A 16,792-nucleotide genomic window follows, 5' to 3' on the forward strand; every position below is an offset into this window, starting at 1 on the left:
GCAGGATGCTCACAGCTGGAGCTCATGGCCAGGGCACACACTGCCCTGGAATCTTATCTGATTATTTTGTTTTTGGCAGAAATGTCTCATTTAAAAATCAAAGAAAAAGAACTTGCATTGATATAGCGTGATTCATTAACTCAGCATATCCCAAAGCACTTTACTGTCAATTCATATTTTTTGAAGTATGATCGGTGTTATAATTTAGGAAACAGTACAACCAATTTGTGAATTCACAAACTGCAATGTCATCAAGCTTAGATAATTGGGTTAAGAATAAACGTTGTCCAGGACGCTGGAAGTAACTTAGCTGCTCTAATTTTTGAAATAGTGCCATGTTATGTCTACCTGAGAAGGCCACGTTTAATGTCATATCTGAAAGACATCAACTCCGATAGTACAGAGCATTCCCTCAGCACTGGGCTGAATTGAGTGTCCACACATATATACACACACAGATATATAACCCTATATGTACTGAAATAATACCATCAGCCATTAAATACAACAGCTGCAACCTCCAGAACACAAACTATTAAAATGATAAACAGTTCAGCTGTTATCTGCGACACCTCAAACCAATTATACAAGTTACTGAATTCAGCTTCCACAGAACATGAATTCCTATAAGGAAATAAATGGTTCTTGGCAAAACAAAGCCTCAGGCATAATACTGGGGGCAAGGGACACAGTAAAGCAACATTCCTACAACAAAAGTAATGCAGCACACCCAACTAGTGATGAGCCAGCACTTGTTACAACTTTGAGGGAGTGACGCACTGTCAGAGGTGTCATCATTAGGCCACTACTCAAAAGAGCTGGTCGTTACTCAGCCCCCCCCCCCCCCCCCCCCCCGGCACCGTCTCCTGACCAGTGCTCTTGCTCAGACCAAATTGCTTGGTTATTTATCTTATCTTTGTCTGTGGACCTTATAGTGTACAAAATGGATTCTGTCACTGAGAGCTCTTCAAAAGTGATAAATTATTGAGACGATAGAACCAACTTAACTTGTCAGCTCCAGAAGCCAGTAATTGGAGTGCCTATACCTACAGTCAGAATGATTTACTGCATAGGGTTCGAAGGCCTGTTTCAAAACGGCATGTAGGGTATCATAAAATGGTTAGGGCGCAGAAAGTGGCCATTCAGCCCATTATGTCCATGTCAGCTGTCTGCAAAAAGCAAATCCCACTGCTTTGCCTTTTCCCTTTGGCCCTGCAAATCTTTCCTCTTCAGAGATTTATCTAATGCCTTTTTGAAAGATGCAATTGAATCGGCCTGTACCACGTTCTCAAGCAGTGCATTCCAGATCTTAACCACTAGCTACATAAAAAGATTATTTCCTTGTCAACCCCGTTGGAATTAGTGCATGTATTTACAAGCAGGACCTGGGCACCATGGCTATAGAGGGGGAGCCGGAGGCTAAAAGAAACTCTGAAAAAGCCTCATAAATTGTTAGACTTGCTGGGTGGGGGGTGCCTGCTGGGGCCGGGGTACTCGCGGGGAAGAACTCAGTGCTGAGTTGGTGGACTTGGGGTGTCCCCCTCGGGTTCAGGGTGTCCTGGCTCAGGCTGCCATTGCCGCATTCTGTATTTAAATGCATCACTCTGGTGCTACTTAACAGGCTGCAGGCTGCTCACACTGTATCCTTTGAATGCTCAGAGAGCCTCTGGTGATCTGGGAGCCCACCCAGACCGCCCCTCTGGACAACCTCATCCCCAACTGTATCATCAAGGGGGTAGGTGTGGTCAAGCTCAATCAGGGGCCCACCAGGTGTTGACACTCCTCAGAAACGCAGAGGAAGCAGTGGACGAGCAGAGCTCACCCCAACCAGAGGACACCTGCACTGTTGCCTTTGGGGCCCCTCCCTGGTTTTCCACCCCTCTCAGGGCAGAGGCCTCACCAGTGACCCTCACCCCTCCGGATCACCAGCTGCCTCCTCCTGGTGAGGCTGGCAGCGCTGACTGCCTCTGCCACCACCTCCCAGGCAGTGTTCAGGATGGTAGGATTGAGTCAGTGGCCACCGTGGGGAAGAGGGTGTCCCTCCGCTCCTCACTGCACCGCACCAACTGTATTACCCTTATCAAACCTCCATGATATCATCAAAAACTGAATCAAGTTAATGAAACACAAAATTATTATAATCCCGGATCAGACCCTAACAGTTGCTGGAATAATGGACAGACACCTCAATACTTTATTTAATTTGTAAAACTGCGAGGAAAGGATACTTTGCTCGAGGACAGATTCCACACGCAAATAGGGATGTGGTATATGAAGCAAACTTTATTACTAACACTATTATTAACTTTAACATGACAGAAATATAGTTTACAATTACCAGTATACCTCTCATTCCTCCCATTACTGACATCATCTAAGGCCAAACACAATGTCTATAAGTATCTACTCCCCAGGGAACCGTAGTCATATAAACAAATTCCCATAAGCCCAACTTTTACAATGCTTTAATTATCCCTTTTGTAGTCAAAGTGTCTGTCTTTTAAACCAAACTTTTAGCCCTCACTGCATATTATACAATCCTACATCCATCACAAAATACCGTTAAAAACTCTGTGCTGGCTTTCCTTAATTAACCCACATTTATACAAGCGAGTGTTAAAGATTGTTTCAAAAAGGTATTCCACAATCAAGATTAAACTGACTAGCCTGTATATTCTGAGCTTGTCTTTGCACCCTTTGTGAACAAACAGTGCAACATTTGCAATTCTCAGCCCTCCGGCACCACCCTTGTATCTAAGGAGGATTGAAAGATTATAGCCAGGGCCTCCACAATTTCCACCTTTACTTCCCGCAGTATTCGCGAATGCATTTCATCCGGTCCTGCTGACTTGTCCACCAAGCATCAAAATCCTTGCATGAGCCAGTGCGAGAAAGAAATAACATATATTTCTACAAGTCTTCTATAACCTAGGTTGCAAACCTAATGAGGTTAAAGACAAAGAAATACTCTTGAAGTGCATTCACTCTTGTACTGTAGGAATTGCGGCAAAAGCTTGCACACAACAAGCTCCAACCAATAACCACTCGTGACTCCTCAGACACTGAAGCAATCCATGCCCAAATGTAGCAAGACCTAGACAATATCCAGGCTTGGTCTGACAAGTGGCAAGTTACATTCGTACCACACAAGTGCCAGGCAATGACCATCTCCTACAAGAGAGGGTCGAACCATTGCCCCTTGACATTCAATGGCATTACCAGCGCCAAATCCCCATATAATCAACATCCTGAGTCACCAATGATCAGAAACTGATCTGGATTAGCCATATTAATACTGTGGCTACCAGGGTAGGTCAAAGGATAGGAGCTCTATGTAGGGTAACTCATTTACTGACCTCCCAAAGCCTCTCCACCACCTACAGCCATAAGTCAGGAGTGTAACGGAATACCCTTCCCTTGCCTGGATGAGTGTAGCTCCAACAACACTCAAGATGCTCGACACCATCCAGGACAAAGTAGCCCTCTTGATTGACACCCCTTCCATAAACATTCACCCCTCCACCACCAATGAACAATGGCAGCCGTGTGACCATCTATTCTACAAGATGCACTGCAGTAACTCACCAAGGTTCCTTCGGCAGCATCTTCAAAACCCACGGCCACTGCCATGTCGAAGGGGAAGAGCAGCAGATACGCAGGAACCCCACCACCTGGAAGTTGTCCTCCAAGTCACTCACCACCCCGATTTGGAATTTAAACAAATATATATATTTAGAGAACCCAATTGTTTTTTTTTCCCAATTAAGGGGCAATTTGGAGTGGCCAATTCACCTACCAGGCATACCTTTGGGTTGTGCGGGCGAAACCAACGCAGACACAGGGAGAACGTGCAAACGCCACGTGGACAGTGGGCTGGGGCCGGGATTGAACCTGGGTCCTTGGCACATCGATTTGGAAACATATCGCCGTTCCTGCACTGTCACTGGTGAAAATCCTGGAACTCCTCCCTAACAGCACTGTGGGTGTACTTACACCTCAGGGACAGCAGTGGTTCCAGATAGGCAGCTCATCAACACCTTCTGATGGGCAACAAATGCTGGCCTAACCAGTGACGTCCACATCCTGTAAATTTATTTTAAAAATATGATCAGGTCATCCCTTTAGCTGATGTGGTAAAGGGATAAATATTGGCCACTGTAATGGGATGTTTTATGTCCAAGCAAGCGTGTAGAAACAACCTTTGTTTTAACGTTTCATCCAAATGTCAGGAATTCTAACAATGCAGCGCTTCCTCAGGATTGCATTGCAAGTATTCGCCGGGAATTTGTGCCTGAGTCTCCGGAGAGGGATCTGAATCCGTCATCTCAATGTGCTACCCACTGAGCCCCAAGTGACACCTCATCAGTCATTTATTTGCCTTTCAACTTCCATCTGGAGAGGGTATTTGGAGCTTGCACAGAAGGATCTTTTGTGCATAAATCATAATATTGAACTAAAAATGCAGCATGCAACTATTTCAGAAATGTGCTTCCTAAATGGCATTCAGAAAAACATTTAAATAAGGACGCTGATGATAATTTTCAAGTCACAGGCCAAGGGCAGCAGTGTGCACAATCCATCAAAGCAAGGGCCATGCACTAAACACATCTGGGCTTATTCAATGAATCTAATTAATTAGAACAGTGCATAAACTTACCTTTTTTAAACAGCAGAGGCTGCATTGCCATAGTAATGTTATAGAAGCTCATTAAAAAGAAATCAATTTATTGAAGCACTGTCCATGGAATTTAAATGATACCAATCCTGATAAAACTGAAAACTGGTTCATTTAATCTCTGTAGGACTGATTTAAACAGCTAGCAAACTGCAATACAATACTGTGTAAACACGAGAGTTATACACTACTGCTAAACCACAAGCAGCAAGTTAACTCAAGCTCAACACTAAATATCAGGCATTAGGCTGCTGCTGAACAGCCATAAAGTTGAGTGAAGGCAGATTTTGGGGGCTGCAGGTCACACAGGTAGATTATTTAATCAGTTTTAAACACTTTTTCCTCAAACTTGACTTTTACTGGGTCGAGCAGCTCTCTGACACATAAGCCAAGTATCTGTCCTAGTTGAGTACTCGCTTTGATTCAGTGGGTGTAACATTGTCACATCGTGCCTTAGAACTAGGAGGTCGTTGGCCTCGATCCCTCCCTGCAGGATTTGGCCTCTTAATTCAAGGTGACACTTCAATGTAGAAAGTGAGGGAGTGCTGCACTGTTAGAGGTGCCGTCTTTCAGATGGGACATTAAACCTGCATTGAAATGCACTTGCTTCCATTTACACTGCTTACAGTGCTGCCTATCTTTGTCGGTAACCTGGATACGCGCCTTTCTCTTTCATCATCTAAGCTGCTAATAAATATGGTAATTATTTGAAGCCTCAGCATACATATCCTTGCAGGACACCACTAATTACAATCTGTCTCTCGCTCTCTTCCCGCTCAGTCGATTTTTTAACAAGGTCAATAATTTGCCTTCAATTACACAAGCTTCCACTTTAGCTGGCAATTATAATAGGAGTCATCTAAGTTTCCCATGTTCCCTCATGAAGAACAGAGTGTTAACACGAATCAACACTTTACAACATGAAAGTCGACCATTCAATCCATCGTATCTCTCTGAACCAGCAATCTACTTCGTTCCACTTCCCTACTCTATTCCCATATTTGATTCACTTTTAAAATTTACTTCTGAATCTGGTTCCACTATCCTCTGAGGCAATGCATTCCAGATCACAACACCTCACAGCGTAAAAACAAGTCTCCTCGCTCCTCTCCAACAGTTTTGACAACAAATTCTAAAAATGCTTGACAGGAAGAATCAACATATGGAAACCTTAAAATAAAGAACTTGTTTTCAAAAGGTGTGCGCACAGGAGCAGATCTCTCATCCTAGTGTTGCCTGTTAAGGACACTTCCAATCACACCTAGTATTCTATAATGTTCACCACAAAGGATTTTTTTTAATGTGAACGAAACACATACAGGGGGACAGAAGTAACGCAGCATTCAAATGGTCACACAGTTACACAGTGTACAAAAACTAACAATTAATTACATAATAACAAGCAGTGAGAGCTCTCTTGCATTTAGGCATCAGCCTCAATGGGTAGCTTTCTTGACTATAGGCCGCAAGGTTGTGGATTCAAGAGCACTAAATCAAGGTTGCCACTCCATTGCAGAGAGTCACATACCTTTGGAGGTGCTGTCTTACTGATTAAACACAAAACTGAAGGCCTTGTCTGTCCGCCATGTGGACACAAGATATCTCACTGCAATATGTCTATTCAGTTCCCCAAAACAGGTCATCTGGCCATTTATTTGATTGCTGTATGTGGGATCTTCCTATGCACAAATTGTGTGCTCTGTTTCTTGTATTACAAAATATATATGCAAGTCTTTCTTTCCCATGCAATCTGCAAATATGGAAGTATTTCGTTTCAAAGCCTGCGTTTTCCTTGTTAGAAATTCTTAACAAGAGGTTTGAAACTCAAAAGATAGAGCAGTCCCGGATACGAGCCAATAGTTTCAAGAACCACCGTGAAAAGCCTCACCTTGTGGTAGAAATGGGACACGACTGCACTGACTGTAATTGCAACAGGCAGGCCATAACAAATTGCACTAGCCTGGAGGTGGCTTGGGTCTGACTCCAGAGAAGGCACAGATTGCAGAAAGAGATGGATAAATGAATGATTATATAATCATGGTAGCTGACAGCCTCAAAAGCATTGCAAGCCTAGCTGGCGTAGATTGAGAGAGCTGGGGAAAAACCTGCCATTTATTGCAATGATACAGCTCACACCTGGTCAGGAGTATAAAACTTAATTCTATTCAGGATACCTGCCACATAAGGGCCAGTTCATCCATTTAAAGGGTAGAAGAAATATAACTTCAATTATATAAATTTTAGCACAAAGGGAAGTCTTTCATCCTTTTGCTGAATTAATGTTCCTCCAGGGACTGTCACATTTTCTGATATTTTCCCATTTAACAACACAACTTGCATTTAAATAGCTCCTTTAATGTAGCAAAATGTTCCAAGGTGATTGACAGGAATGAAACACTGATGCAAAGAGGAATCTATTAGGACAGGTGATCTAAAGCTTGGTCAACGTGTAATATTTGAAGGAGCATTCTAAAAGGGGAAAGAAGTGGAGAGGTTTGGAGATGGCGTTACCTGGCACAAATGTAACTTGCCACTTCATCAGCCCAAGTCTGGATATTGTCCAGGTTTTGCTGCATTTGGACATGAACTGCTTCATGATCTGAGGAGTTGTGAATGGTGCTGAACATTGTGCAAACATCCCCACTTCTAACCTTATGATGGAAGGAAAGTCATTGATTAAGCAGCTGAAGACTGTTGGGCCTAGGACACTACCCTGAGGAACTCCTGCTGAGATGACCGACTCCCAACAACCACAACCATCTTCCTTTGTGCGAGGTATCAGTCCAACCAGCGGAGAGTTTTCCTCTTGATTCCAATTGACTCCAGTTTTGCTCGGGCTCCTTGATGCCAAACTCAGTCAAATGTTGTCTTGATGTCAAGGGCAATCACTCTCACCTCACTTAAATTCAGCTCTTTTGTGCATGTTTGAACCAAGGCTATAAAGAGGTCAGGAGCTGGCGCTGGCGGAACCCAAGTGTCAGTGGCAGGTTGTTGCTCAGCAAGTGCTGCTTGACAGCACTGTTGATGACCCCTTCCATCACTTTCCAAATGATCAAGAGGAGACTGATTGGGGGTTAATTGTCTGGGTTGCTTGGTGTGTACTGGACAAACCTGGACAATATTCCATATTGTCGGGTAGATGCCAATGTTATAGCTGTACTGGAACAGATTGGCGAGGGACATGGCAAGTTCTGGAGTACAAGGTTTCAGTACTATTGCCGGAATACTGTCAGGGTCCAGAGCCGTTGCAGTATCCAGTGTCTTCAGTGTTCCTTGATATCACCTTGGGCTGAATCGAATAGTCTGAAGACAAGCATTTGTGATGCTGGAGGCTTTTGGATAAGACCGAGATGGATCATCCACTTCTGGCTTACATTTTGCACAGATGTGCTGGGCTCCTCCGTCATTGAGGATGGGGAAACTTGTGGAGCCTCCTCCTCCAGTGAGTTGTTAAATTGTCCACCATCATTCAGGACTGGATTTGCAGAGCTTAGGTCTGTTGGTTATGGAATTGTTTAGCTCTGTCTATCACTTTCTGCTTATGAAGTTTTTCATGCACATAGTCATGTGTTGTAGCTTCACCAGATTGACACCCCAGTATTAGGTATGCCTGGTATTGCTCCTGGCATGCTCTCCTACACTCACTGAACCAGGGTTGATCCTCTGGCTTTTGGTAATGATAGAGTGGTGGACATGCCAGACTAAGAGGTTACCAATTGAGTTGCGTATAATTCTGCTCTTGCTGATAGCCCACAACACCTCATGGTTATCCAGTTTTCGGTTGCTGTAGCTGTTCAAAATCTATCCGATTTAGCACATTGACAGTATCACACATGATGGAGGGTATACTCAAGGCAGGACTTCATCTCCACAAGGTCTGTGTGGAGGTCAGTTCTACTGATACTGTCATAGACGGATACATCTGCAGCAGATAAGATTGGTGAGGATGAAGTCAAGCATCTTTTACCTTCTTGTTGGTTCCCTCACCTTTCTGCAGCTCAGCCTAGCAGCTGTGTCCTCGAGAACTCGGTCAGTAGTGGTGCCGCTGAGCATCTCATAGAATTATAAGATCCCTCCAGTGCAGATGGAGGCCATTCAGCCCATCGAGTCTGCACTGACCCTCCGAAAGATCACCCCACCAAGACCCACTCCTCTAACCTATCACCGCAAACCGACCTAACCAGTACATCTTTGAACACCAAGGGGCAATTTACCATGGCCAATCCACCTAACCTGCACCTCTTTGGACTGTGGGAGGAAACCAGAGCACCCGGACGAAACCTACGCAGAGAGGGGGAGAAGGTGCATATCTCCAGTCACCCAAGGTCGGAATTGAACCCAGATCCCTGGTGCTGTGAGGCAATAGCAACCACTGTGCCATTTCTGAATACAGAACTCCCCCACCCAAAGAGCCCTTTCTGTGCCCTTGCCACCCTTCGTGATTCCTGCAGCTGGTGTCCAATATGGTGTAGTACTGATTAATCAGCTGGGGAGGGGAGGGGGGGGGTGCTCCTTGCCCATGTTTGTCCCGATGCCATGAGGCTTCATGATGTGGAATTGATGATGAGGACTCTCAGGGCAACTTTATACCACTGTGCCACCATCTCTGTTGGGTCTGTGCTGCCGGTGGAACTGGTCGTATCCAGAGATGGCACCTTGGACATTGTCTGTAAGGTATGATTATGTGCGAGTATGACAATGTCAGGCTGCTGCTTGACTAATCTGACCGACAGCTCTCCCAATTTTGGCTCAAACCCTCGGACGAGCACTTTGCTGGGTCGACAGGGTTGAGTTTACAGTTGTCATTTCCGGTGCTGAGCTGACATCGGGTGGTCCATCCAGTTTTATCCCGTTGAAACTTTGGAGCCGTTCGGTATAACGGAGTTGTTTGCTCGGCACTGCTGGAGGGCATTTAAGAATCAACCACATTGCTGTGGGTTTGGAGTCATATGTAGGCCAGACCAGGTAAGGACGGCAGATTTCCTTTCCGAAAGGGAATTAGTGAAACAAATGGTTTTAACAACAATCGACAATGTTGGTCATTGTTAAGACATTTAATTCCAGATTTTTATTGAATTCAAACTCCACCATCTACCGTGGTGGGATCTGAACCCTGGTCCCCACAGCATTAGTGTGGATCTCTAGAGTAATCGGCCAGTGTCAATACCACTGGGGCACTACCTCCCCTCCCTGATATCAGTCGCAAGGTTGTCTTTCATGAAATTTAACCTATGACTCCATACAACTCGACTGTCACAGATGCTTTGAAGTCATGTTCAATTCCATTTCCCTCAAGGTGCAAAACCATGGCTCAGTGGGTTGTCTTCGAGTCAGTAGCTTGTGGATTTAAAGCTCACTCCAAACACTTGAGCACAAATCCTACAGTGAAACTTAGTGCCGGTTACAAGAATGCTGCACTATCCAAGTTTACATTAAGCGGAGGCCCTGCCTGTCAACTTAGGTTGGTATAAAATATCTGGTGGCGCCATTTTGAAGACTCCATGTGTTCTCCTCATCACTGTCCAATATTTATCCCTCAGCTAGCATCGCTAAAACAGATTAGCTGATTATTATAACATTGCTGTTTGTGGGAGCTTGCTGTGCACAAATTAGCAGCTGCGTTTTCTGCATTACAACCTTGACGACACTTTAAAAGTATTTTATGGGCTGGGCGATCATCACACTGTGAAAATGTTATATAAATGCTCGTCTTTCTTCCTGTAACAGTAATTTATTGAATCATCATAACTGCAGTGTAATATATTCAGGGGCCGTGCCAAGGAAGGCTTACTCTGCTGATTGTACCCTGTCAACATTCCACTGTGTATGGTAACAGGAAAGGCCACTGGCCAATCAAAACATTCCTTCCAACAGTATCTATGACAATGTCAAACACAAGACTCCCCCGCACCTCACACACTCATTTCCTTAACTCGTGTGTGAATCAAACAGAGCTCTACAAGCTGCAGTCCACTTCCCCAACTGCTATTGATTCAGTACCTTTCCAAAGGCATCAATTTCACCCAGAAGAGGCAGCAAGTTCCGGCACTCTATTTGCTCTGCCTTCTTATCTGGTCACTTCTCATTTCGAATTGTGTTCGAGGCCTTGCCAGTTTTGTCATTGATGTCCTTGGTTTTTTTTAATGCTAACTCACTTGCTTATCTTTACCTTTCGTTGTTCAGAGAAACAGTGTCGCATCTCCCATCGCCCTTTCCCACTCCTGCAGTTTAAAGCATACAACCCCTCCTGGGGTGGTCACCGAGCTTCCTCTGTCAGAGGACTGTCCCACATTACTGTCACTACACACAAAATATTGACCAGAACTCCCTCTTCTGTTGACTTGTGATGAACCCGACCAGACAATAATGAGATAATTCGTTGCCAGGAGTGGACGTGTGCAGCATGGAAATAAATATCAGCCCCATGGAGTTCAAATCAAGAGCACATTCTCTTTTCACATTAAAAACTAGAATGATCTACCTCTGTCGAAAGAGTGAGCACAGGCACGTTAGACTGAATGGCCTCCTTCTGTGCGGTTAAATTCTATGATTGAAATTGTAACCCTTCTCCCCCCCCCCCCACCTCGCTAAGATATTACCACTGCAAATGCCACAGATTTTGAGAAACCTAGACATCCTGTGGGATAGGAGTACCAGAGAGAGCAGCATCTTCATCATGAAAATTTAATGAGACTTCCTCAGAACGCGGAAGGTACTAAATAAAAGGTTGTTTCTTCCTTACCTAATACTGGAACTTTCAGCTATGAGTCAGAAGGCCGTGGGTTCGAGCCACACTTCAAAAGCATGTGCGTATAATTCAGGCTAACAATATCGTGCAATATTGGGAGAGTGCTGCATTGTTGAAGATGTCTCTTTTCAGAGGAGGGGTGAAATCAAGGTCCAATCTGCACTCTCATGTGGACTTAAAAGTTCTCATGTTACTTTTCAAAGAGCAGAGGAGGTTCTCCCGTTGTGGGAGCTTGCTGTGCACAAACTGGTGGCCATGTTTCCCTATGGTATGACAACGGCTACTTTAAGGGTCCTTCCTGCATATTCGCCTATTTCCTCTTTCTTTTACTTTGGCCGATACATTTTTGATCCATGTTTGATTAATGGACATGTTACTTTTCGGCAAGAAGCTGTGTCTTTAGTTCAAACAGGAAGAATTGAAGACTGTGCTGGTTTGAACAGAAGCTGCAGACTGGTTGGCATCAGAGACAGAGAGAATCGTTGTGACTCGGTTCGATTGATTAGCTGATGGCCAATTGATTGGCCCAAATGGCTGTGCTCTGCCCGGTAACACGTGGTGATTGGATCCTATTCCACTGGAATGCTTACCAGAGTCCAAGGTTTGAGTTTGGTTTGAGTTTTGATTCTGGCAACATGGTGAAAGAAAGATCCAACTTACTCGCTCCAGAAAGATCCAGATACCTGTCTCCAGAAGGCTACTGTGTGGGCTGTCTCTCTCCAGATAGCCTGCGGATGCTGCACTCTTGAACCTACTGAGGTCCAAGGACAAACCTCAAATTGAAAGTAAAGTTTGAACAGTGTGAAAGAATAAAGAAGACCATTACAGGCTGCAAACCAAAGTCTTTAATCTGCAAGGTCGTTGTGAAGAAAAGTGTGCTAAAACCATCATATGGAGCAAAGACTATTTCTTCTGGGACAGCACGGTAGCACAAGAGGATAGCACTGTGGCTTTACAGCGCCAGGGTCCCAGGTTCGATTCCCCAATGGGTCGCTGTCTGTGCGGAGTCTGCACGGTCTCCCCGTGTCTGCGTGGGTTTCCTCCGGGTGCTCCAGTTTCCTCCCACAATCCAAAGACGTTCAGGTTAGGTGGATTGGCCATGATAAATTGCCCTTAGTGTTGGGTGGGGTTATTGGGATATGGGGATAGGGTGGAGGTGAGGACATTGGGTAGGGTGCTCTTTCCAAGAGCCGGGGCAGACCCGATGAGCCAAATGGCCTCCTTCTGCACTGTAAATTCTATGATTCTATGATTCCCTCCACTTGTGATTTTTACCCCTTTCCACCCCTCTGTGTCTGTCTGTCTTGTGCCTGTGCAGAGATTGGAGGGTAAAGTGGGTATTAGGTATTAGTTTGTCATTAACCAGTTATATTCCATGATAGTTATAAAGAAACAGTAATTGTGTTTACATTTACAAACCTGGTGACTGTAATTATTGGGCAGCCAAGGCCCAAAGACTTTGGATATTTTCCTAATAATTATTGGTTAATTGACTTGTATTGTGACTGGGTTAAGTGGGGTTGGAATTGACCGCGCTCTAGCCCAGGGTGTCGTAACATGACACCTCAAAGTACTTCATCGGCTGTAAGGTGCTTTGGGATATTGGTGTCATGACGGATGCTGCATAAAGGCAATCATTCTTTAAAATGCTGCAATTTATAGAATCGTCTTCTCTCTTTGCCAACCTTATTTTGTGCTGAAAGGTTGGGTGCATCCACTGACCCACCTTCTTTAATAGTAAAGAGATTCCCTACTCACCAGGGGGGCTGCCTCTGTGGTGCATTGGGTGGAATGGAGAATGGGTTGGTGTCTCTGTGTGGTTGAGCACCTGGAATAGGATGAACTGGCTTCTTTCCTTTCTGTGGCCCTCCTCCAGCCCTCTGTTTCGTGCCAACTAAAGGAGAAACTATTGTTGATTCAATATGCCTCCGCAACTCCTCTTCCTTCTTGAAGACTCTGTTTTGGAGAAGAGGCAGAAAAACATTCTCATTTGAGCGTCAAAAAATTCTTGATAAATGAGGATAATAACAACTGTGGGATGCATTTGTACCATTGAGGAGAGTGACTTGAATATCGTCTTAGAATGATACAGTACAAAAGGAGGCCATTTGGCCCATCATACTTGTGCTCACTCTTTGGATGTGCTATCCAATTAGTCCCACGGCCCACATTCTTTCCCTCTAGCCCTGCAATTTCCTTTTTGAATGCTATTAATGAATCTGCATTCCAGGTCACGACAATAGGGTGATGGTGAGACTACATCTGGCGTATTGTGTCCAGTTTTGGTCTCCTTATTTGAGGAAAGATGTGGTGACATTGGAGGCAGGTCAGAGGAGGCTCACCAGATTGATTCCGGGGATGAAGGGGTTGACGTACGAGGAGAGATTAAACAGTTTGGGCTTATTCTCGCTGGAGTTTAGAAGGATGAGAGGGGATCCGATCGAGGTATATAAATATATTAAAAGGGATTGATAAAGTAAACCCAGGCCAAATATTTCCCCTGTGGGACAATCTAGAAAGAGAGGTCACAGATATAGGTTGAGAGGGGGTAGATTTGGAACTGAGATGAGGAGGAACTACTTCTCGCAGAGAGTGGTGAATTTCTGGATCTCGCTGCCCCATGGTGCGGTGGAGTCTGAGTCATTAAATGGTTTCAAGGAGGAGATATATTTCTGATAAAAAAAACAGGTTAAAGATATATGGGGAACAGGTGGGGAGATGGATTTGAGACCAGGAAGAGATCAGCCATGATCTGATTGAATGGCGGAGCAGGTTCGAGGGGCTGAATGGACAATTTCTGCTCCTAATTCCTATGTTCCTGATCAAACTTGCTGTTTAAACATCTCCTCTTCGGTTCTTATTCCAATTATTAAAAATCTGAGCCCTCTTATCACCAACCCTGCCTTATGTTTCCAATCAAAACCATTCATGATTTTGATTACCCCTATCAAATTTCTCTTCATGGTTCCAAGGAGATGAACAACAGCTTCTGTACTTTCTTCACATAGCTGAAGTGTCTTATCCCCAGTACCTTTCTAATAAATCTCCTCTGCACCCTCCTCTCCAAAGCTTCCTAAAGTGTGGTTCCCGGAATCGATCACAATAGCCTAACTGAGGACTAGCCAGCGATTTATAAAGGATAAGCATAATCTCCTTGCTTTTGAACTCCATTAATAAAGCCAAGGATGCTATTTGTCTTCTTAAACTGCCTTCTCAACTTGTTCTGCCACCGTGAAAGAAAGTACAATTGCAGAGATTTTGGTTTGTAATCCTTGCTGTAATTATGAAAACCTCACACCTTCCAACAAAAGGATTGATTTTTGCATCATCTGCAGACGTCTTAATCATGTCTCCCACATTTAAATCTAAATCAATGATATATAACCACGAATAGCAGAGCGCTAACACTGGGCCCTGCAGAACTCCAATCATAAAAACATATCAGTCATTACCCTTTGCTACCAACAAAAACCTAAATTCTCCACCGCCACAGGCCCATTATCCTGGAAGATGAAACGCAAGTTCTCTAAAACTGACAGGAGTAGAGTAAAAGGTGCACAACTATCCGCTCAGCTCAAGGTCTCTGATACATTTGAAGAACTCTGGGGAAGACTCAAATTACTTATTTCCTCAGATTGGAGGATTCTTTCTGAGCTCATCGAGACAGGATCGATTTTTTGTCTGTTGGAAAAAAAGGCTTCTTTCTTTTAATGTTTGTATCTTCCTTCTCCCCACCCCCATCAGCTGTTTATGCCCCAGGTCATTTATTGAGTTCCTTTGATCCATGCAATATTTTCCTGCTACTGCGAATGCAAAACAAGACAACACTGACAACCTGCATTTATATGGTGGGGGGAATTCTCTGATAATGGGGCTATGTTCCCAGGCCCATGGGATAACGGGCGCAAATCACTCTGGACTTTTCTTCTCAAAGATCCAGAGTGTTTCTCCGTTTTGAAGGGGGCTAGCTGGGCCCTGAAGTAGTCCATGCAGCACCGGCTGCCGATACGGGGCCCTGTACTTCCGGCCGCAGGTCCGCGCATGCTTGCAGCGGCTGCCGCGCAGCATGTCGGATTGACACAGTGGGCCAGCCCTGACAATATAGGCCCCCCCCAGATCGCACGCCCGCTGATCGGTGGCCCCCCCGATCACAAGCCTGGCCGTCCTGGAGGCCCCCCCCCTCCCCCAGTGACGGACCCCCCCCCCGCCCCCCACCACGGCGTCCGCGGACTGTGTCTGCAGCCGCCACTCCGAGTGCCCGCCGGGGTGGAACCACGAGTGAACCACGCCGGCCGGAACTCGGCCAGTTGCCGACGGAGAATCGCCGGGGGGACCATGGCCCCCGACCCACGACATGCCAACCGCGCACGACTGGCGGCGATTCTCCGGTCCCTGGAGAATCGCGGGAAGGCGTCGTACCCGATCGCGGGTCTGACGGCCCATTCTCCGACCCTGCGCCGAGCGCGGTTACGGCACGGGGCTTCAGAGAATCCCAGCCAGTGTCTTTAACACAATAAAGGATGCAAAGACACTTTACAACAGTGAACGGGAGACCGAGGATGGGGAGCAGCTGTGGGGAACAAAGTTAGTCTTGGGAGAGGCGTGGCAAATTTGGGGGGGGGGGGGTTGGCCACGTACAGAGGAGGGGGGGATGTGGCATGGAGGTGGGTGCCATATGGATGGGGGGGTAATGTCACGAACAGAAGAGGCGCTTGGACAGAGGGGGCAGGCACGGAAGTCGGGAGGGGGTCTTTAAGGCCTAGGTGCCTGAAGGTAGGACCACCAAAGAATAAAGAGGTGGGAGATGGAAAACAGGCCAGATCTGGATCGACCCACTTATTTGGGCGACTATGTCCTTTGTCACACCGAGTTGACAATTCTCTTCCCAATAATCCCGTGGGAGCATCTTTGCAGCACCTACTCCAGGGGTTCAAGAAAGCAGCTTACCATCTTTTCAAGGGCAATTAGGGATGGGCAATAAATGCTGGTCTTGCCATGATGCCCCTTGCTGGTGAATGAACAAACATGTTTCCTTTGTGTGTATGCATCCAGTGTTATTAGAGAACAATGTCATTAAATGTGAAATGTACAGCACAAGAACTGAGTGATTAAAGGCACATAAAACATATACAGCAAGATTGAAGACAGATCTTGGTTTTGACCAAGATGGTCTCACATTCCATTCTTGCACTGTCATTGTGCTGGCTTTACAAGTGGCTTTGCTGCCCATCAGCTATGAAAAGGCGCTGTAGAAATTGTTAATAATTTCCTTTATCTTTTTCCAATTGTCTAGTGCCGTTTACGACATACGTGCTCTTGTTCTTGGGTCTTGATCCAGTGAAAGTCAAACCGTGCTGTCCGATTGCTGG

General features: G+C 45.4%; 1 protein-coding gene across 1 annotated transcript in view; it reads right to left on the reverse strand.

Annotated features, from left to right (window-relative positions):
- The window catches only part of psmf1 (proteasome inhibitor subunit 1), a 55,479-nt gene that overhangs the window by 26,974 nt on the left and 11,713 nt on the right, over nucleotides 1-16,792 (reverse strand). Inside the window, exon 3 of the mRNA XM_038803784.1 lies at nucleotides 13,182-13,379. Within this exon, the coding sequence (XP_038659712.1) occupies nucleotides 13,182-13,379 (198 nt within the window). The remainder of the gene's footprint in view (nucleotides 1-13,181; nucleotides 13,380-16,792) is intronic.

Source organism: Scyliorhinus canicula, chromosome 7 (assembly GCF_902713615.1).
Source record: "Scyliorhinus canicula chromosome 7, sScyCan1.1, whole genome shotgun sequence".
Classification (NCBI taxonomy): Eukaryota; Metazoa; Chordata; class Chondrichthyes; order Carcharhiniformes; family Scyliorhinidae; genus Scyliorhinus; species Scyliorhinus canicula.